Here is a 19,492-nt window from a genome sequence, read left to right on the forward strand (position 1 = left end):
CATAGTGTTTCAGGTGGATAATAATGTTGTCTCATTACTTCTATCACTAGTGATACAAGTCTGTAGTCACTTTCAGCTAGAGAGATGCATCATTTTTTGCTTTATTTTTAAACAATGTCTAAAACTGAGGCAGAATAGGTTTCCTAGACATAGGAAACCTATGTTCCATAGGCATCCTGTTCTGTGGACTCCTGATAACCAGGGCAGTTCTATACCAGTAAGAGCAATTCAGCACAGAAAATATATCCTAGCGAGCTGACTCTCATGCCAGCTTAAGAAAAGTTGCTGATAGCAAATGGCAAGCATTGCTGAATTATAAAGCTTGACAAAAGAAGTTAGAAGTGGAGGAATATACCTTCCTGCTCCACCAGGCCCTTTGTCCTGGCTGCATTCTTCACCTGTTCAAGCATTTCCAGGTCTAGGCATTTCTAAGCAGACTTACCAGTATTTAAATTTGTTTGTACTGTACTGGTTGCACTGTATTTGTGCCACTCGCGGAGGAACAAACCACAGAGACTGAGCAATCACATTAATACCATGCTGACACACACTGCAGAAGCTTGCTCTTCACTCTTTGGTCAGGAAACTTGTTCTGGACTGGGTATCTTCTACCGGCTACACACTAGCAGATTGTCGAAGCAGGCTGGTTTTGATAGATTAGTGATCTAAAAACTCTTCTGACAGTACAGTCACCCATACTGCTTTTTGCAGTAAACATTGCATTAATGTCTGCATTATGCCTGATCTGGTTTAAGACTACTTGTTGGACACTGCCTTTGTTCCATGATCTATAAGAATGGTATATGTTTTTTTTCTTTCATCCAGTGATCAGTGTCACTCAACCTGATAAAGTCTGTCTGTAATTCTTTGCATCTGGCCTCAGTCCTTACAAATGTGAGTAACTCTGAGGTGACAAAGTGTGCTAATGATACTATTCGCCTCCTTTTCCACATAATTACAAACATGCTGGAAAGCACTGTGGATCTTGGTAAGATGCTCTTGTGACCTCCCAGTGGTGGGAGAACTGACCACTTTCTCCTGCTCTTCTTTTCTTGTCTTTTAGCTTTGTTTTATCCATGTGAGAGCCCTTCCTATGGCAACGCTTTATTTAAATACCAAAGTTTCTCTTCAGAGGCTCTTAAAACTTCCAAAAGGAATTTAATATCAATCATAATAGTGTAACATGCAAATATATATAGTATGGTATCACCTCTTAGTGATATTGGACATTTTTTCCAGCTGTTCATTATCACTGAAAGATACATTTCTATCTGAAATACAGACATTTTAATTAGCTGGTTATATGTTGTCATCAGATACAGTGATACTAGCATACATACATAATTGAAAATCCAGGGACACTGTGCTGATTATTTTTCAGTATATTTCAGTATAATTTTATGTAAAAATTTCTCTGTGCATCTCTACAGAAAAGACAATCTGCAAAGTGACAGGAGCCAGATAAATAACAAAATCAAGTTTGGGAACACACAAATCAATAGCATTTTTGTAAAGCAGAGTCTAAAAGTTTAGATTTATTTAAAACAGACCTTGTTCTTGTGCTGCTGTCTTATCAGGTAGTTCCTAACGAGCTTATTGCAATGGCAGAAAGATACAAGCAATTTCAAATCAGAAAAGAAATTGAAAAGGATATACGAAGACCTCAGAGAAAGCCCTCAAAATAACTAATCCCTTGAAGTTACTGAAACAAAGTAAGTGTTTATAGTTAGTGTTAGCATCTGTGGGTTTGAATTTAGAAGTTTCTTTTCTCAGTTGATTGTTTTCTGTACCTGTCCCATTTAAATAAAATGTGTTTTTAAAAAATGGCTTAGAAAATAAAAGTGGATTAACTTCATCTAGAAATAAATCTAGTTTTGTGCTTGGACACTTTTCACTTAAAAATTAATTTCATTATTTTTTCGTGTGATGTGCGTAACTTCTAAAGCCATTATCTACTGGTTTGGTGTTTTTCTGGTTGTGTGGTTGGTTTCTTTTTTAGTTAAATGCACTATTAATATATAAGAATGTAAAAAATAATTTTTCCTTTTATTTTCAGAGAACTGGATTAGTGAATGTAAGCAATGTTTGTCAGTGTGGCTTCAAAATACTGTACTGCATTGATATACCACATCTGCCAGTGGCACGCAGAAGTATTTCCAAGGATAACTTAGTTATTTGAAAACTGCTCTGTTTGCAGTAACTGATGTTTGCTGAAGCAAGTAGTTTTGTTTTGGTTTTTGTTGGGATTTTTTTAGTCATTTTTAAGAGTTGTGTCTCAAGCTTTTTTGAGAGAAGTCTGCATTTCCTCCTAATGGACGACGTATAACAAGACGACGTATGTGTTCGTGGCTACCTGGAAGAAAAACAGCTTCTACTTTTGTTCTCATGGATGTAATTTTCTAGCTTAAGGAAGAAAAAGAGAGTTTACTAGAGTAATGTTAACAAAGTCATGAAGAAAAAATACATTTGAAGGTCAGCTTTTATTTCTTTCAGATAAAGTTGATTCAAATTTTACATTTGGATGTCAGGTTCTGTCACACAGACTGCTAATAGTAATGGGGTATGTTTTCACTCTTCGGAAGTTATATGGGAAGGAGCTATTCCTTCATGTGATGCTTGGTCTGAACTTGTGTTTACTCGTGTCATATGAGTAAATGAAAAACTAATAAACTGAATCTAGTGAGATGAGAATATTTTAGTAAAATTATTTTCTAAATGTTCTTCTGGTCTTCCCTTTTTTTATTTGTTCATAGTTGAGGTGAAATCTGGGCATTATTTAAGTCAGTAGGTTATTTTGCCTTCAAAAAGTAGGCTAAAAATATGGATTTTCCATGGCTTCTTTAAGAAAAAGCAAAAGATGTATTTACTTACAGCACAGCAGTTCCCAAATGCTGTGTATGTCACCTGCATAATTTTAGTAATAAGAAATATTATAATTATTATTTTTTCCTAATACACATACTCTTCAACATAAGAAAAATTGAGCTGAATTCTGATTCTGAGAATGTCAGATTCGTGCTGCATTTTGGTTTTGATAACCTTTCACGTGGAGACTCTTCCTCACATTTCTTTCGACAAGATTTGTCACCCAAATGCTTATTGGCACAGTAACTTTTACTCTGTTGCAGCACATCAGCTAGTGATCACTTCCCATCCAAAGTCCGGTGAAAAGACTAATTTCCAAAGCAATTCTGAAGACTCGGAAAAGGCACTTTGGGAACTTCATATTGTTTTGATACCATATTCTATATTGTTTTGATACCATATTCTCTCTCTGCTCACTGTTGCTAGTGATCGTCCTCTGCAAAAGGTCTTCATCCACCCAGCTGATCTGGAGAAGTTCTTCTGGTTTATGTCAAAGTAACTCCAGCGACTTTTTTTCTTTTGAAAGCAAGAGTGTATTTTGGATATTCAGCAGTGGATTTTCATTTTAAATAAAATTGTCATTTTTCACTTTACCCAGTCATCGATGCCTTTATATTTGGAATCGGATAAATTTGTCCTGGTTTTGGCTGGGATAGAGTTAAGTTTCTTCCTAGTAGCTGGTATAGTGCTGTGTTTTGGATTTAGGATGAGAATAATGTTGATAACACACTGATGTTTTAGTTGTAGCTAAGCAGTGCTTACACTAGTCAAGGACTTTTCAGCTTCCCCTGCTCTGCCAGATGCACAAGAAGCTGGGAGGGGGCACAGCCAGGACAGCTGACCCCAACTGGCCAAAGGGCTATTCCATACCATATGACATCATGCTCAGTATAGAAACTGGGCAGAGTTGGCTGGGGGGGACAGCAGTTGCTGTTCGAGGACTAGCTGGAGGTTGGTCGGCAGGTGGTGAGCGGTTGTACCACTTGGTTGGTTGTTTTGTTTGGTGGTTTTTTTTCCCTGGGTTTTGTTCCTCTCTCCCTCTTATTGTTTTCCTTTTCATAACAATTTTTTATTATTTATATTTTTTATTTTTCCCAATTATTAAACTGTCTTTATCTCAACCCACAAGTTTTCTTACTTTTGTTCTTCCGATTCTCTCCCGCATCCCACCGGGGGGTGAGGGTGAGTGAGCAGCTGTGTGCTGCTTAGTTGCTGACTGAAGCTAAACCACAACAAAATTACATGTAGGAAATTAACTATTGCAAATTCTTCTATACCTTGAAGATATTTGCAGGTGACATCTACATTTGGATAGGAAAGATAAATATTGCTTAAAATATTCTATTTCTTTTGAAGGGTTACAGCTAGCAGCGTGACTGCAATACGCAATTTTCTCTTGGTGATACTGATTTTGTTTCCGTTTTTTGTAGTGTCAGACTGCTGAGGAGTAACTTAAGGTGAATAACTTCTGGTTTTAAATATGCAAATCTACATGATTAGATAGTTATTGTAAACAATGTTTTTAAGGTATCTCATGAAATATTGGGAATCTGTTGTTCAATTGATGCTTTATTTGTCTTGAAAGGAAATCGCTGCTCGCTTTATCTTCCACGCTGAGCAAGTTGTATTGGGGAATAAAAAAGTGTGGCAGCTGAGACTTTTGCAGGCAATCCAGAAAATAGCCCAGATATCTCTGAAAGCAATGATCCAGGTCTCCCAAATGCCAGTCTGTGTCATTTGGCCACATGACACATGAGTGAAAAAAAGCAGTTTTGACATGATATGAACAGAATGTTTCCAACTGTTTTGTATGTTTCATTTTAAGTTGCTCAAGGAGATACTTCAGTAGCTTAAGACAACCTTTCCTGTTAAACAAATAAGAATTTATTAGGTGCTTTCTGCATAGTCGGTTCTAAATATGTATTTTAGATATTTAAATACACATTATTCATGAAAGCAATAAAAATGTTCTTACTCTAATAGAATAATAACATTTTCAATAATGCTTTGAATAAAATTTGAAAATAAGTGCAGCAGTAGGCTGGATAATCCTTGAACTACTGCATATGAAGTCAGATTTGAGCAATGAAGGATTTCTACTTTAAGCAATAGTTTTTGTGCTTGCACCACTTTCACTGGTAGCCACAGCAACACAGAAATACAGAGTGTTGGTCAGCAGCATGCTTATACAGTGCAGTCTCCCAGCTGCAGATGCTACCGGTATAACATCAGCTTGGACCACTGCTTCAGATTAAAGCTGCCCTTTTGGCTTGGATTTACACTGAAGGAAATGCCACTACCTTCCTGCGGCACGCCACGAGGGGAAGAGGTGTACATAGTTCAATACGCTGCTAGGTAGGGGCATAGCATGTCTGATAGTATTCGTAAAGCAAAAGCAAAGAATTATGCATTAGTTCTGTTGTGACTTTCTTGATTCAGTTTAAGATGTAATTAAGTAAACTAAGAAGTTGGTTTGCCATTAAGGAGGTTCTGTACCTCGTGGGTTTTGTTCTTTCTCTTTGAAGAAACGTGGAAACCAGTTTTTACTGGAGTGAAAAATCATATTTATTCATCTTGATCCCATTCAGCAGTTCTTTTCTCACCATCAGTTTAGAAATTGCCTTGGTATGAAGTGTAATTTTGTTCCCAAAGCTCAGAAAGCTGAGTCATCAGACTTTTAAGCTGGTTCTTTTAAACAGGACTGAGTTTGGGAAAGATTATTTAACAAGTCACCTCTTCTTGCTTTCTTAGCCAAGTCTGGAGTGTAAACCTGCAATGTGATTTGTTTCTGCTTCTCGTTGAGTAAATGCAAGTCAGATGTTCAGTGAGTACATGCAATGTTGTACTGCTGTAGAACAATGATGCCTAAAAGCCTTATTCTTGCTCCCTATTATAAGTAATTAGTCTTAGATCAAATTCTTAAATGTTAACCTGAAACAGTGCTAGACTGGTTCAAACAGGCTTAAAGTAAAATATTCATATGAAATACTAACCTACAGCACTTTGGTCCATCAGATTCACAACATGTCTTTGAGCTGCCGTGGTTGTTCATCATGGCCTTCTCAATATGTGAGAAAGAGAGTCGCCAGGTGTTTCCTAAAGTTGAGTACAAGATTGTTAAATTGTTACACAGCACTACTTACTGGTGTCTGTAACTAGGAAAAAAAAAGACACTTTATAATTGACTTAATTTTAAATATCAGCAATTTCTTTGCACTTTAAAAAAAAAATCATAACTCAGTGACTACAATTAGTTAATTCCTCCTTAATTCCCCAGCTGCTCCACACAAAGACAATTAGAATGTTAGGAATATAGGACATAGTTAAAGCATCCAAACAATTAACTACATTCTTGAGGATGTTTGGATTTACTTTAAAATTAAGCTTAATTCTGAACTTTCCTGCATTTGTTGAACATGATTTGTGGAATTACACTACTCATAGAAATCTACTTTGAATCCTTTGAATTTCTGTTCTGTATTATTAGCCTTACTGCGTAACCATTCTGGTTTTGAATAAAAATCTTTGCTATTGGTTTCAATTTCTTTGTGCAAGTAATATGCTTGTGAGTTTGTCTCAGGTAAGGTGACTGTTCTAAAGCATTTATTTTTGTTCTTCTGGTAATGTTTCTGAAAACTATGATTAGCATAGATTAACCCCCCTGTTTTTAAAATGCCAGCAATCATTTTTGTCTTCCTTACATAACCTGACATTGCCTGTTTGGTTCAGTTACTCTTTGCATTTCATTTTCACAGGAAGATATAGCCCAGTAGAGCAGTAGTGATTTATTTGGCAGTGTTAAGATGGGCATGCCAATTTAAAAAAAAAAAAAATTGCCTGAACTCTTTGCTGAAATTGTTGGTTCTCATAATGCAATGACAACTTGAGATGTTTCTGCAAATTAATGTAGGCTTGGTGTGACAGTGGTCTGGAGGAAAAAAACCAATGTTGTAGCTATACCAGAGTTCAATGAGAAATAATGTATCTTGCTAGAAAAGTACACAGTTTACTTCCTGCAGAAGTATGTAACTTGTGTGTACAGTCCCACTTACAGGGATGTTTCCTGCCCTTTTAGAAATCTCCTTTTAATTTACTTTTTTTTTTTCTTACAAAGCAAAGGAGTGGATGTTGCTGTTAAATACAGCACTAGCACAGGAAACGTCCATATTCATGTGTCTGACTTAGTAGATTTAGTATAATGCTTTTCGGAATGGTTAGTATACAGCCTGGCAGAGCAGTTTCGTCTTTAGATTTTAGTACAGGACAAGCAGTGTCACAAATCTGATGTTTTAAAGAGGGATTTCAATTGTCTTTGATCTGGATATACCCAGGATAAGATAAAGATCTGTACCTCAAAGGGAGAATACTGAACAGAATCTAGATACCCTTTTTTTTAGCAATTCTAAGTGATCAAGTTGTAGAGAAGATAATTCATAACTTAGATTATTGTCTGTATTTGAGGTACCTCTTAGAACCTTTTCTTTTTTGTTTTCTTTGGCTACTAAGTAAAGTGATTTATTTCTGAACTCTCGCCTGACTTTTCTTCCCAGCCACTGTTCAATTTTGAGACCATCCTGTGTGCTGGGCGGCCAGCTCTGCTGAACTTCCAGAGTCAAGATGATGTCCACTGATATTTCGGCTGAAGGATTTTTGATCTGAAGAGTTATTGCAGGGCTTCGAGGCTTTTTCCTTTTCACAGTTACTTCCACATCTAGTAACAAAGAAGAAACTGATTTTTTATATATATATATATTAAACTCTTTTTTTTTTTTAAGAACGAGTTTTACTTAAGGGGAATTTATAATCAATAAAAAGAAATTCTGGGTTCAGTCACTGGCTCTTTATGCTACAGGATATGGATTTAAAAAAAGAAACATTAATAAGGCCCGTCGAGTTCTGTGAAATAAGGAACATTCTTCTTGAACTGCTGTGTTGGCTTGATTTACTATGTCTACAGCATCAGAAATACAGTAATGTTTTCCAATGAACAGCTTCACTGTTGAAAACACTGAGACTGAAGAGATTTGGGCACAATGTTTCTGAAGGCTTTGGAGAAAAAGCACCCTAGAAGGGGATATGTTTTCTATATAGATCAATATAAAATATTAGCTAATGTATAAAAGCAAGCTCTTCCTTTTGCTATCAGTTCAGCAAACAGCTCTTTGTACGTGGCAGATAGATTAAAAATATATAGGTCACGTAGGAAGTATCAAGCATGCAACAGAACCCTTAACATTCATTATTTTCATATGGAAAGAGGATTGCATAGTAGAGCAACGGGTTACTCATGTAATATGATTAGCTCTGATGTATTTGTGGTGATTCTTAGCACAAGAGCAAACTTGAGATACTGGGGAGAGGAGGGGTTACAGTTATAGCCACGAAGAGACAGTTAACAGGTGGGGGGAATCACATTTTATTAACAACAGGGCAATACACATGCACAGTGTGATTTTTAGCACTCCTAGGTAAAGCTTGTTCTCTTGGTACTTACTTGTAATGTTTTTTACTTCTTGCTTAATAATTTGTCTTAGTGCTTGAAGCATTTTAAGGGCTGATAATTTCCCATCTTCATCTAAAAACTTGAACAAATGCTTTTCTTTTGGATTTCTTTTGAGTGTTAGATAATAATAGGCTCCAGTGTCATCACACTCATCCAGCTGAAGTCTTGTAACGGGCATTATAAGCATGATGTCAAACTCATTTGGCTCAGATATCTGCAAAGTACAAGAATACAATAGTCGATGTGCAACTTAGGTTTTATTCTTTTTAGGCTTTTCTACCAGCTGTGGTTTTATCTACAACTGCCTTGGTCTACTTTTCATGTCTGGTGTGAAATATGAGCTTATTTTTGTGGATTTGTATTACAAGATTGCTGTGCATTCGACTGGAGAAGAGCAATTTACTGATAGGAGTTCATTTCCCAGCTTTCCAACTTAAAAATTATTAAGAGAGTTCTAAGATTCTTAATGCATAACCGCTGGTCTTAGTCATCCTTTTGCACATAGGAATCAGCTGTGAGGGGGAAAAATTGCATTGCTATGCCCAAAGCTGGGTTAAAAAAAAAAAAGTGTCCCTGTGTTTGACTTCGTTTCAGGTTGAGCTGGAACCAGAGAAAAGGTATTGCTATTTCTCCTGCTTTTTGAAAAAACTATAAACTAAAACGACAAACTAAACATCGGCACGCAGCCTTTCATGCAGAGCTGGACCCGACTCGTCCTGCGGTTACACTGGCCTTACCTGCGTGCTGGGCAAGGGCAGGGGCTTGCTGCGGCTTTAAAGCGAGTCCCGTTCAGGCAGCGTCTCTTACTAAATGCACATACATTCAACTTTCGGTAAGTTAGCTGGTTTATAATTAATTGTTGTTAATTAACGTAGTAATCCTTAAAGTCTTTCTCGTCGGGATGGGCCAGCTTACAGCCGTTCTCAAGCGGCAGGAGCAGGGCGAAGCCCGCTTGTGCGAGCCGCCCGACGCGCCCTCCGCTTGCCGGGCTCCGGGGCTCCACCTGCAGCCGCCGCCCGTTTCCCCCTGGCTGCGCCGCGGCACCAGCCCGGAGCCCGGCCCGGCACCTGGGGTGCGTCCCGCCCGTCGGACGCCCGGGCGGGCCGGCGCCGGGACGGCCGCAGCCCCGCACCCACCTTGACGTGCTCGTAGTAGCTGCCGGCGCCCAGCCACTCGATGGACTCGAAGCTGCCATCCTTGCTCCGGATGGCCTGGATCAGCTGCGACACGACCTGGTTCACCAGCCCCGACGCCTCGGACACGTCCTGGCGGCCCAGGGTGAGCCGCGACAGCACCCCCCGGAGGCGCAGGGCGCTCGCTGCCGACGGGGCGCGGCGGATGGCCGCGGGGGCCGCGACCGCCCCGACCGCCCCGTCGGGCACCTCCGCTCGCCTCTGCGCCGCGGGGGCTCTGCCGGCCGGTGCCCTGCTCCGAGGAGCGGCGGGCGCCTCTCCGCCGCCCGCCGCCGCGTCCCTAACGGCGGAGGCTCGCCGCTCCGGGCGGCCGCGCCGGGCGGTGGATGCGTCCCTCCGCGGCGCCCGGAGGGTCCCGGCGTCGCCCGGGCTGACGCCTGCGCCGCCGCCCCGCACGGAGCTGCGGGCTGCGCCCCTCGCCGCCCCCCGGCCCCGCGAGGCTGCGGGTGGCGCCCCCCGCCTGCCCCGCTCCCCTCTGCCGCCGGCGCCGTCCATGGCCTCCGCTCCCTCTCCGCGCCCGCGGGACGGCGAGCGTGGCCCCGCGGAAGGGGGGTTCCCGCCTCTCGCGTCAGGCAAGTTCCTCTTCCAGGCACCACGCATCCACCGAGAAAACGAAACCCCTGCCGACCGCGGGGCCGAGCCGCCCGCACTCCCGTGTGCTGCCCGGCCCTGCCTGGCTCCGCCCGGCAGCCCTGGCGCGGGAAAGCTGTGGCAGCTGGGCTGAGCTGAGCCGGGCCATCCCGCAGGCGCAGCCGTCCGCCTCCCACCAATCCCCTGGCAGCGTTTTCCCGCTCCCGGGCGGCCCCGCCTACCCGCGAAGCGAGGGCACGCGAGCACCGGCAACCGCCCGGCCTCACCAGCCGCTCGCTACCGCCAGAGCGGTTGGTCAGGCCCCCGGCGGCAGACGCCGCTCGCCGGGGCTGCTCCTCACGGAGCGGGGGAACGGGCGGCCGCGGAGAGGCACCCGGCCCCGCGGCTGCCGCGCCTCAGGCGCCAACGGCCCCGCCTTTCCCGCCCCCGAGCGGACGTGGCGCGGCGGCGCGCCCGCCCCCCCGGTCCCGCCCCCCCGGTCCCGGTCCCGCCCCAGGCCGCTCCCCGCTGCTGGCCGGGCCGTCGCTGCTGCCGCCGCCGCCGCCGCCGCTGCCGCGCGCGGGCGCCATGTTGCTGCGCAGCAGCTGCCGCCGCCTGGCGCTACCCCCGGCTCCGCGCCGCGGGCACCGCCGGGCGGGCGGTGAGGCCGGGGCGGCGGCGGCACCGCGCTACGAGGTGGTGGTGATCGGTGGGGGCCATGCGGGGACGGAGGCGGCGGCGGCGGCCGCTCGCGGCGGGGCCCGCACGCTGCTGCTCACGCACAGGATCGGCACCATCGGTACCGCCGGGGGGTGTCCGCGTCGGTTCGGGGCCAGGCTCGGCCGCGGGCGGAGGCGGGGAAGGTGCCGCGGGGAGCAGGCCCGGCCTCCCGCTGCCGTCCGGGCCGGGCCCGCTTCCCGCGGGCGCCTCGGGTCTCGCCGGTGTGGGTAGCGGCGCTGAGCTGGGGAGGTTGCGGGAGCTTTGGGCGGCGGTGCTGAGGGGTGTCCGTGTGTCCCCTCCCTAGGGGAGATGTCCTGCAACCCCTCCTTCGGTGGCATCGGGAAGGGGCATCTCATGAGGGAGGTGGACGCCCTGGACGGGCTGTGCGGCCGGGTCTGCGACCGCTCCGGGGTGCACTACAAGGTGCTGAACCGCTGCAAGGGCCCGGCGGTGTGGGGCCTCCGCGCCCAGATCGACCGCGGCCGCTACAAGGAGAACATGCAGGTGAGAGCGGGCGGGGGCCGGGACCGGGACCGGGGCGGGCTGCCAGCCGGGGCTGAGCCCCCCTCCTCCCTCTCGCAGGGACGTTTACAAGTTAAACTCGGCTTTGTGCAGAGGCAGGACGGTGTCTGCCGGAGGTGTCCTTGTGCGGAGCGGGGAGGCGGCCGCCCTGCGCTGCTCAGGCGCCGTGTGGCTGGCTGGGCGCTCCCCGGGGGAGGGAGCGGGCGGGCTGGGCAGCGTGCCCTCGGCTCCTCTCCGCCCCGCAGCGCCCTGATGGCAGCCGGCACCTGCACGCCCCAGCTGAGGCGGAGAGGTTAGAGAGCATCAACTTGGGAACGGGAGTGGTCGTGTGAGCGGCCCCGGGATTACACTGTTTAAGGATACGTAAACCGTGTCTAGGGATATCTGTGATACAGCCTGGTAAAAATGGCAGCTGCTGTTAAATGGGAGTGGGGGTATTTTAAAAGAAAGTCAAGAGCGATGACTAGTTTAAAACCACAGTTTTATTTCCAGGGATGTTTTTTGTGTGTGTGTTTGTGGGCTGGAGTATTAGAATGAATTACTCGACTCTGAAGTATTAGGATAAACTACAGAGGATGATGGGGGCAGGGGTTGTTTTGGTTTTTAATATTTTCCTATCAAACCTAGATACCTTTCTGTTTGGTACTTTAATGCAGTGTAGGTTGTTGGAGCTCAGCATAGTTTAAAAAATGCTCTAGCATTTTATATACAGGTCAAGCTTCATGACCAAAGAGTTTCTTTTGAGCTTAAACTCTTATCTGTGAGTAGAAAGTTCTACTTGATAGATCAGGGTGGTACAGTAACTGAGTGTCTGCCAAGTGGCCTGGTAAGAATGGGAAAGGGAAGAGGGTGATAGATGTTTTGGAAATCAGCAGGGTTTGGGACTGCCCATATGTCTCATAACTTCCTAGATTTTTGCAGTAACTCCTTTCATGACAGAAAGAAATCCTTAACACGCCACTGTTGACAGTTCATGAGGCATCTGTGGAGGATCTTCTCTTGACAGAGCCAGAACCAGACCATCCTGGGAAATGCCGAGTCACAGGAGTCGTTCTGGGTATGTGCTAATAACTTAGTAAGCACCTGCAGTTACTCTACACTAAGAGCAGCTTTTGGGGTAAACATTTCTGATTCATCAGTGAGAAAGTTGAATTAGCTGATAGAGGTGATTTAGGCCGAGTGTGAACTAAACTAGGTTAATATGTGTAATACAATGAAAAACATACCTGGATTCATACGATATTGGGAGGTTACAGAAGTTTAATTTTCTTCAGGCTAGTGATACTGAATTCCATGCTGTATTTTGGGATTTTATATGGTAAATGGTGTACGCTGCCGACAACGTTACGGGGCAGTGGTGTCCTGTTACTAGCAGACTCATGCTTTAGTACCCCTTGCTGTTCTAGTAAACAAGCTTTCCAAAATAAAGGCCTGGATAGGAATTTTTCCGAGGAGTGGGTTTTCTGTGTTAGGGATAACATTCTTAGGAATAAGAAAAATACAGGAATAACTACACGCTGCTTATTGCAGTTATTACTATTAATGCTTTTATTATTGAAATGCTGACTTTGTTAAATAATAAAAGATGGATAAACCCTCAGCGAACACTGTTAGCCTAGTTTTAGACAGAAGCACCAGAATACCAGGGCTTTGTTGATACTAAAATATGTGCATCTCTGAAAATTTGCTGTTTCAGGGGATGGGAGCGCAGTACATGCTGGGAGTGTTATCCTGACCACCGGTACGTTTCTGAGGGGTATGGTCCTCATCGGACTGGAGATGCACCCGGCTGGGCGGCTAGGGGACCAGCCAGCCATCGGGCTGGCTGAGACTCTGGAGAAACTGGGATTTGCTGTGGGCAGGCTGAAGACTGGGACGCCGCCCCGACTTGCCAAAGATACGATTGACTTCAGTGGTCTGGAGGAACGTGCAGCTGACAATCCTCCGGTGCCGTTCAGCTTCCTCAGCGAGGCTGTGTGGATCAAGGTGGGATAGCACACATCAAATGTATATAGAGCATGGTGGGGAGCAGTTCCAGGAATCAGCTCAGAATCAGCCAGGGAGTTGATGGCTGGGAAAGGGAGCTGGGCAGTATTCATACTGGAGGTGTTACGTTTCTGGGGACTCTCAATGCAAAGGCAGAAATTGTTTTCTTTTGAAAGCAAGTACCCTTTTCCTCTCATTTCTCAACTTGAAAACCAAACTTGCTTTACTTTTAGAGTCAGAGTTGTGTGAAATATGATATTGTTAGTAGTATTCTTTGTGTGCTGGTTACATGGGTGGTTTACAAAATAATTCCAGTATTAGACCTGTATTGTGGAGATTTATGATGTCTTGCTTGTTACCCCAGCTCTAGAATAAGATAAAAATGTTGAAATTAGAGATCATTAATAGTGTTCACTAGGAAAGAGAAAGGATGGCGTTATCCACAGAGCTCAGAGGTGGCATGTTAACAGTAAATTAAAAGCAGAAGAAACTCAGTTTTCCAAAGAAAAGCTTGGAAAATGGATGGCATTCTTACTTAATTCTGTGCTGTTTAACTACATTATGTATCAGGAGGTAATTTGCCCCAGAGCATATAGGAATTGCAATAACCTATTATAATCAGGGTGGGGGTGAAAGTAATGTCCCTTGAAGTCCTTGGTATGTGTATGAAAGGTTTTAAGGAGCTGAGGTGCAACATTATCACTATTTTGAATGTGAGTCTATTGATTCTTTTTCAGAAAAATCAGTGAAATACTTTACATGGTGGTTTTTTTCCAAACCTTGAATTTTTCATGTTAATTGCAGGGTTTTGAGAGATTTCTTTTTTTTTCTTCACCAAACTCTTTAATTGGCTGTTAGTTGTAGGGTCAGCACTTACGCCTCTTAACTTCAGAGCTTAGAATTCCTATGGTTAATTTGAATGCTGTGATACAATGTGGTGCTTTAAGAGGAATATCCACCCTGTAATTAGGAATACAGTGTATAGAATATAACTTGAATTCTGGACTCCCAAGTTCTGTTCTGTTCTTGGTCTGCTTTTGGGCATGTTGCTCAAGCTCTCTGATTGCTCATGTTCTGTCCATAGAGTGGGTATGACAGCACTACCCATCTCTCCAGGAAGTGGGAGCCAACTGTCATGTAAAAGCTCTTGTTGATTCTTGAGTTGTTCAGTAAGAGTACAGTGATGTGACTGGAATAACTTAAAGTGAGCTTTGGCCTCTTTCAGCCAGAAGATCAGCTGTCATGTTACCTGACTCACACTACCCTGAAAGCCCAGCAAATTATCCATGACAACCTCCACCTGAACAACCATGTAAGGGAGACAACGAGGGGCCCACGGTAAGTATGTGGCATCATGCAAGGCTCTCAATGGCAGGAGCTGACAGTCTGTCTGAAACTGTGGGTCTCCCCTGCTTTGCTTCTGGAAAGTTACTTTTTCTCCATGTCAGGTGGTGCTCATGGGTATTTACTGTTGCAGGTACTGCCCCTCTCTTGAATCAAAGGTTCTGCGCTTCCCAAACCGAAAACATCAGGTGTGGCTGGAGCCCGAAGGCTTGGAGTCCAATGTCATTTACCCCCAAGGCATGTCGATGACACTGCCGCCTGAGCTCCAGGAGCAGGTGATCAAATCCATCCCAGGCTTGGAAAAAGCCAAGGTGTTACAGCCAGGTGAGGGAGATGAATAGTCTTAAATCTATTTGTCACATTGGTTACCAGATAATAAAAAACAGATTTTGTTTAGAGCATAACAAAACAAAGGAAATATGAAACAAAACTAATTCTTGGATGGAGGGATTTTTCTTTGGTTGTTTTTAAATCGTAAATAAAAGTTGATAAGTCATTCTGCCCCACTGATTGCCTTTGCTGATAAATAGGGACCTTCAAAATCCCTCCCATAAGAGCTGTCTTGTTGTTTGTCATAGGCTATGGGGTGCAATATGATTTTTTAGATCCCCGTCAACTGACTGCTTCTCTTGAGTCTCGTCTTGTTCAGCGCCTCTTCTTTGCAGGCCAGATAAATGGTACTACAGGCTATGAAGAAGCTGCAGCTCAGGTGGGTGAATCTGATTGTGTATACTCAGCACTCAGAAAGGGATATTGCCTTGGCATTTGTCTTTGATACGCAGTCTTGCTAGGCCCATCTTGTGCTAATGAGATGTTCTTTTTTCTGTTGCTCGCTCCCATTCCAGACTTGCCCAGATATTTTTACTTTTAGTATCTACAGTTGCTGTTACTGAGATTGCAGTAACAAAAGTAATTGGAAGCACTGTCAAATGTTTCAGCATGGAGACTGTGCAATTGGTATAATTGAAAACGTGGGAATTGTCTCTAGTCATGTCAGCGGGGGCCAGGAAGCCCTTTAGACACTCGTACTATCACAAGAAAGAAACTGCCTAGATTACTAGCACAGACTATTGCATTTTCCAGGGTACAGTTTGACACATGAGTCTTTGGAGACAGATGTGCTGATATTTTAGCCACAAAGAGGACGATAAATGGGGTTTTTTGTTTGTTTTATGTCTGCCTAGGGTGTCATTGCTGGGATCAATGCTTGCCTACGGGTTCACGGCAAGCCCCCTTTCATTGTCAGTCGCACCGAAGGCTATGTTGGTGTCCTGATTGATGACCTTACCACTCTGGGCACCAGCGAGCCATACCGGATGTTCACCAGCCGCGTGGAGTTCCGCATGTCCCTCCGGCCTGACAATGCCGATGCCAGGCTCACCCACAGAGGTACTTTTTTATGGTGGCTCTTGCAGTGAGCAGCCCTGCCTGGTTGTAGACCTTTGTGTCATATGCCATCTGTCTCTGCAGGTTTTGAAGAAGCTGGGTGTGTGTCACAGCAGCGATATGAACAAGCGGTTAAGATGAGAGCTGCTTTAGAGGATGGTATTGCAACACTAAAATCCCTTCAGTTCAGCATATCCAAATGGTCCCAGTTAATACCGGAAGTTTCCATCAGTAGCAGTCGAAGGTCGCCTGTCAGGTAAAGGTTACAGCTGAGTCTTTCTGGTCTGACCTGTGCTTGCTTTAGCACATCTGGCTAGTGGTTTCACAGCATTTGTCCATCCTTCCTGAAGCTGTCGGTTCCAAGCCATCCTTGGAAGTTCCAAGATTCCAGCTTTATCGCCTTCAGGGCACAGACATCTGATGTTTGCCTATAGAATAAGTGCGACGTTGGTGTTTTTACTATGCCACGTTTCCTGGTGCTGATGTAGGCTCCCAAAGTAAGGGGGTACTCCACTGGCCCAGTCAGTTCTTGCTGTCCTTATTGAGAGCATCACCAAGTGGTGATGGTTTTGCAGTGGGTTGCTGCTTTGCTGAAAGCTTGATAAAGCGGCGATTGATTTCGGGCTAGTGTCAGATGGTAGCTGTTCTTGTACACAAAGGCACTTGCTTCCCTTACCCATCCTTTATCTCAGCTTATCTTTTCTGTTGTTTTAAATCAGTGACTAAGAGCTGGCTGACTCAGTCTGTGTGAAAGGTTCCCCTTGATGCCCTTACCTCGTCCCTTCTATCTGGCTGTTCATTTTTCATAAAGAGCCCCTCTGCAAGAGCTGAACTGCTCTTGTGTACACTGAGAGGAGATAGTAGGGAGGTGAGCCTGGCTCTGCAGTTGTTCTGGCTTATGCTGAGATCTTTACGAGTTTGAGCTGGGAACAGCTGTAAATCTGCCTTACGCAAGCGACTCCTTCTTACCATAAAAACTTCCTCTTGTTCTCTGCAGTGCCTTTGACATCCTTCAATATCCGGAGGCCAACATGGAGGTTCTGGCAAGGGCTGTCCCAGAGCCCCTGGGAAAGCTTGCTCAGTGGAGAGAACTGGCAGAGAGATTGAAAATAGAAGGTAAAGTACAAGAGTTAGTGGGATCTGTGTAGGTTTTGTTTAGTAAGGGGAGAGCCAGCCCATTCATCCCAGTGTGTTTCGTGTTGCTGCTTAGTGAAATGAAACACTGTTATTGGAGCATGCACCTTTTACCATAGGCCACAGCCCTATGCAACCACCTGTGTTTCACTTTGTGGGGTGAGATCAATTATTCATATTAATTCCTGGGTTTTTCCTCCTTACTGCTCTGCCAAATAGACCATCCTTTCCTGGGATGAGAGGAAAAGCCAACCCATGTATCTTAATTCCTGTAACAAACTAAAGAGTATGACTTCTTCCAAAGTAGTGATGTGAATTAGTCTCTTCAGTCTGTGAGACTTCCTTAGGAGCTTTTGACCATCTCAGTGGAATTGCTCATTCTGCTTCCAGGAATTCCTGCAAGTGACCTGTTTCTCATGAACATCTATATCTGGCCTTCTTGTTTCCTTGATTTTCCATTGCAGCTGCTTACGAGTGGTGTGTAGTCAATCAACAGCAGGAAATAGAAGAAGTGCGTCGTGATGAAGCCCTCCGACTGCCAGAGGACCTAGATTACTTTGCCATTGATGCATCGCTCTCGGCAGAGGTGCGGGAGAAACTGGACTCTAACCGTCCCCAGACGGTAAGATATTGGGCCACAGCAAGGTTGAGCAGCAATGAAATGCCTTCTGTGTCTTCCCAAGGGACGTGGGGGGTGAGGAGAATCCGGGAAAGGAATACCCACAGGTTTTGATCTCATTTCTCAGTAGCTTCAGTGTGTAGGTTTGTTCTTGGTTAACTTGTTCCTGTTTCCACATGCAGATTGGTGCAGTCAGCCGCATCCCTGGAATTACACCAGCTGCTATCGTTAACCTGCTAAGATTTGTGAAAACCAATTACCAGAAGACAGAGAAGCTAAAAGCATTACCTCAGACTGGCAGGTATTTACCAGGGAAAATGTACTCAGAGAAAGCAACTTCCCAAAGACAGATTTCAGCAGAGTTTTCTGAAGAGGAGCCAGAGAGTACCTTTGTTAAAACACCTTTGTAGAGAAGTGTACCCCTCCTACCAGAGAACGTGGGAAGATCAGCTGTGCTCACGAGCCTCTTCACAGATAAAACCGATGCTGGCTGGATCCAAAGCAGTTCTAGTTGTGTCCTGTGGCAGTGTCATTGAGTAGAACAAAGATGACGAATACGCAAACCTTAAGTAAACGCTCAGGAACATAAATACAGCCTGTGATTTCGCCAAACCGTATGAAAAGACGGGAATTGCTTTTAAAATTCCAGGAAGAATTCCTGGTATTCTTGGAAGATACCAGGTAGTCAAAATCTATTCTAAAGCATCTTGGGAAGGACGGTGTTTTGCTATCTGAAATGAGTAAGAAATGGTACCATGCTGAACCCACGGCAGCGCAAGAGGATTTGAGCTGGAAAGTGTGCTCCATTGACTTTAGTACTTGTGTTTATAGCTGTGCAGTGACTACGCACAGTCTGATGTTTTAGTGTGATGTCAGCCAATAGGAGACACTTGGTTATGAAAATGTCTGTTACAAGAATATTTAAACTTATGGAGGAGACCGACTGAATGTAAACGCTGTATCCTGGGCTTTTTTTTCTCCTTTAAAATAAATAAAGCTTATCTTGAAACTTCCTGAAGAACTTGGTGGTCACTTAGCTTTCAGTATAGCCTTGGCAATTCACTGGGTCACAATTCACAGGTAAGGTGGGGCGAGATTTGCTACAGAGCTGATGAAGGCAGCTGGAGCGAGACTCAGTGCCTGGGCCAGGGTGCTGAGGAAGGCGGAGGGCATGTTTGGAGCCTGCCCCAGGAGCCCCAGCTCCAGGCAGTGTGGTGACTGACGTGCTGGGGGCCAGGGGGTGGGTGGCTTGGCAGCCCAGGGGAGCAGGACTGGGGGTTTCTCATCAGCACTGGTCCTGCAACTGACAGTAATATAACTTCCATCTGAATGATACACACTTTGGGCAGTCAATTAATCATGTGCCATCAAGAAACCAAACAGCTACATTCAAGCTGTTGCTGCGCTCCTACTGAAACCTTGCCTGACTTAGGCAGAGGTCTCTGATGCTAGTCTCATTTCTGAACATCCTCTGAATTGACTGTGCAAACAGGCTTGGGAACAAGTTTTGTTGGAGTTAAATACAGCTGTCTTTCTGAAATGATCCTGGACCTTTCTCTGTCTATTTGCTCTGGGTGAGTGGTTCCTTTCCGGTCCAGAGAAAGGAGTCAGAGCAAATCCTTTTTGTTGACAGAGGCCCTATCATGCAGC

At 44.9% G+C, this 19,492-nt stretch overlaps 3 protein-coding genes across 7 annotated transcripts in view; 2 read left to right on the plus strand and 1 right to left on the minus strand.

Moving 5' to 3' along the window:
• The window catches only part of DDX43 (DEAD-box helicase 43), a 20,327-nt gene extending 18,178 nt beyond the window's left edge, over positions 1 to 2,149 (plus strand). Inside the window, 2 exon segments of the mRNA XM_072855292.1 lie at positions 1,578 to 1,712; positions 2,057 to 2,149. Of these exon segments, the coding sequence (XP_072711393.1) occupies positions 1,578 to 1,685 (108 nt within the window). The 3' untranslated portion in view covers positions 1,686 to 1,712; positions 2,057 to 2,149.
• On the minus strand, positions 1,219 to 10,563 carry CGAS (cyclic GMP-AMP synthase). 3 transcript variants are annotated; one of them, XM_072855293.1, is made up of 5 exons: positions 9,505 to 10,562; positions 8,360 to 8,582; positions 7,331 to 7,594; positions 5,859 to 5,961; positions 1,220 to 4,730 (listed from the first exon to the last, which is right to left on the minus strand). In XM_072855293.1, the coding sequence occupies exons 1-5, from the start codon at positions 10,159 to 10,161 to the stop codon at positions 4,388 to 4,390; spliced, it is 1,590 nt and encodes a 529-aa protein (XP_072711394.1). In that variant the 5' UTR covers positions 10,162 to 10,562; the 3' UTR covers positions 1,220 to 4,387. The 3 variants fall into 3 exon arrangements, with proteins under 3 accessions (XP_072711396.1, XP_072711394.1, XP_072711395.1); XM_072855294.1 differs by having other exon boundaries at positions 1,222 to 4,730; positions 7,331 to 7,576; positions 9,505 to 10,558; XM_072855295.1 differs by lacking the exon at positions 7,331 to 7,594 and having other exon boundaries at positions 1,219 to 4,730; positions 9,505 to 10,563.
• A 92-nt stretch (positions 10,564 to 10,655) lies between these two features.
• Positions 10,656 to 18,861, plus strand: MTO1 (mitochondrial tRNA translation optimization 1). 3 transcript variants are annotated; one of them, XM_072855290.1, is made up of 12 exons: positions 10,656 to 10,930; positions 11,156 to 11,355; positions 12,313 to 12,430; positions 13,070 to 13,359; positions 14,585 to 14,697; positions 14,837 to 15,027; positions 15,309 to 15,412; positions 15,888 to 16,092; positions 16,174 to 16,345; positions 17,087 to 17,205; positions 17,688 to 17,845; positions 18,025 to 18,861. In XM_072855290.1, the coding sequence occupies exons 1-12, from the start codon at positions 10,720 to 10,722 to the stop codon at positions 18,250 to 18,252; spliced, it is 2,109 nt and encodes a 702-aa protein (XP_072711391.1). In that variant the 5' UTR covers positions 10,656 to 10,719; the 3' UTR covers positions 18,253 to 18,861. The 3 variants fall into 3 exon arrangements, with proteins under 3 accessions (XP_072711391.1, XP_072711392.1, XP_072711390.1); XM_072855291.1 differs by having other exon boundaries at positions 15,369 to 15,412; XM_072855289.1 differs by having other exon boundaries at positions 10,657 to 10,930; positions 15,282 to 15,412; positions 18,025 to 18,860.
• Positions 18,862 to 19,492: the final 631 nt, after the last annotated feature.

Source organism: Ciconia boyciana, chromosome 3 (genome assembly GCF_034638445.1).
Source record: "Ciconia boyciana chromosome 3, ASM3463844v1, whole genome shotgun sequence".
In the NCBI taxonomy this organism is placed as follows: Eukaryota; Metazoa; Chordata; class Aves; order Ciconiiformes; family Ciconiidae; genus Ciconia; species Ciconia boyciana.

Excerpts from the sequence above, each read along its gene's own strand:
- CGAS (XM_072855293.1), bottom strand. The coding sequence starts at position 10,161 with ATGCGTGGTGCCTGGAAGAGGAACTTGCCTGACGCGAGAGGCGGGAAC. Across the intron at positions 5,962-7,330 it reads AAAAGAAAAGGTTCTAAGAG|GAAACACCTGGCGACTCTCT; the intron begins GTACCTCAAATA and ends ACTCAACTTTAG. Across the intron at positions 4,731-5,858 it reads GATGGACCAAAGTGCTGTAG|GAAAGGTTGTCTTAAGCTAC; the intron begins GTTAGTATTTCA and ends TTTGTTTAACAG.
- MTO1 (XM_072855289.1), top strand. The coding sequence starts at position 10,720 with ATGTTGCTGCGCAGCAGCTGCCGCCGCCTGGCGCTACCCCCGGCTCCG. Across the intron at positions 11,356-12,312 it reads GCTACAAGGAGAACATGCAG|AAAGAAATCCTTAACACGCC; the intron begins GTGAGAGCGGGC and ends CTTTCATGACAG. Across the intron at positions 16,346-17,086 it reads AGTCGAAGGTCGCCTGTCAG|TGCCTTTGACATCCTTCAAT; the intron begins GTAAAGGTTACA and ends TGTTCTCTGCAG.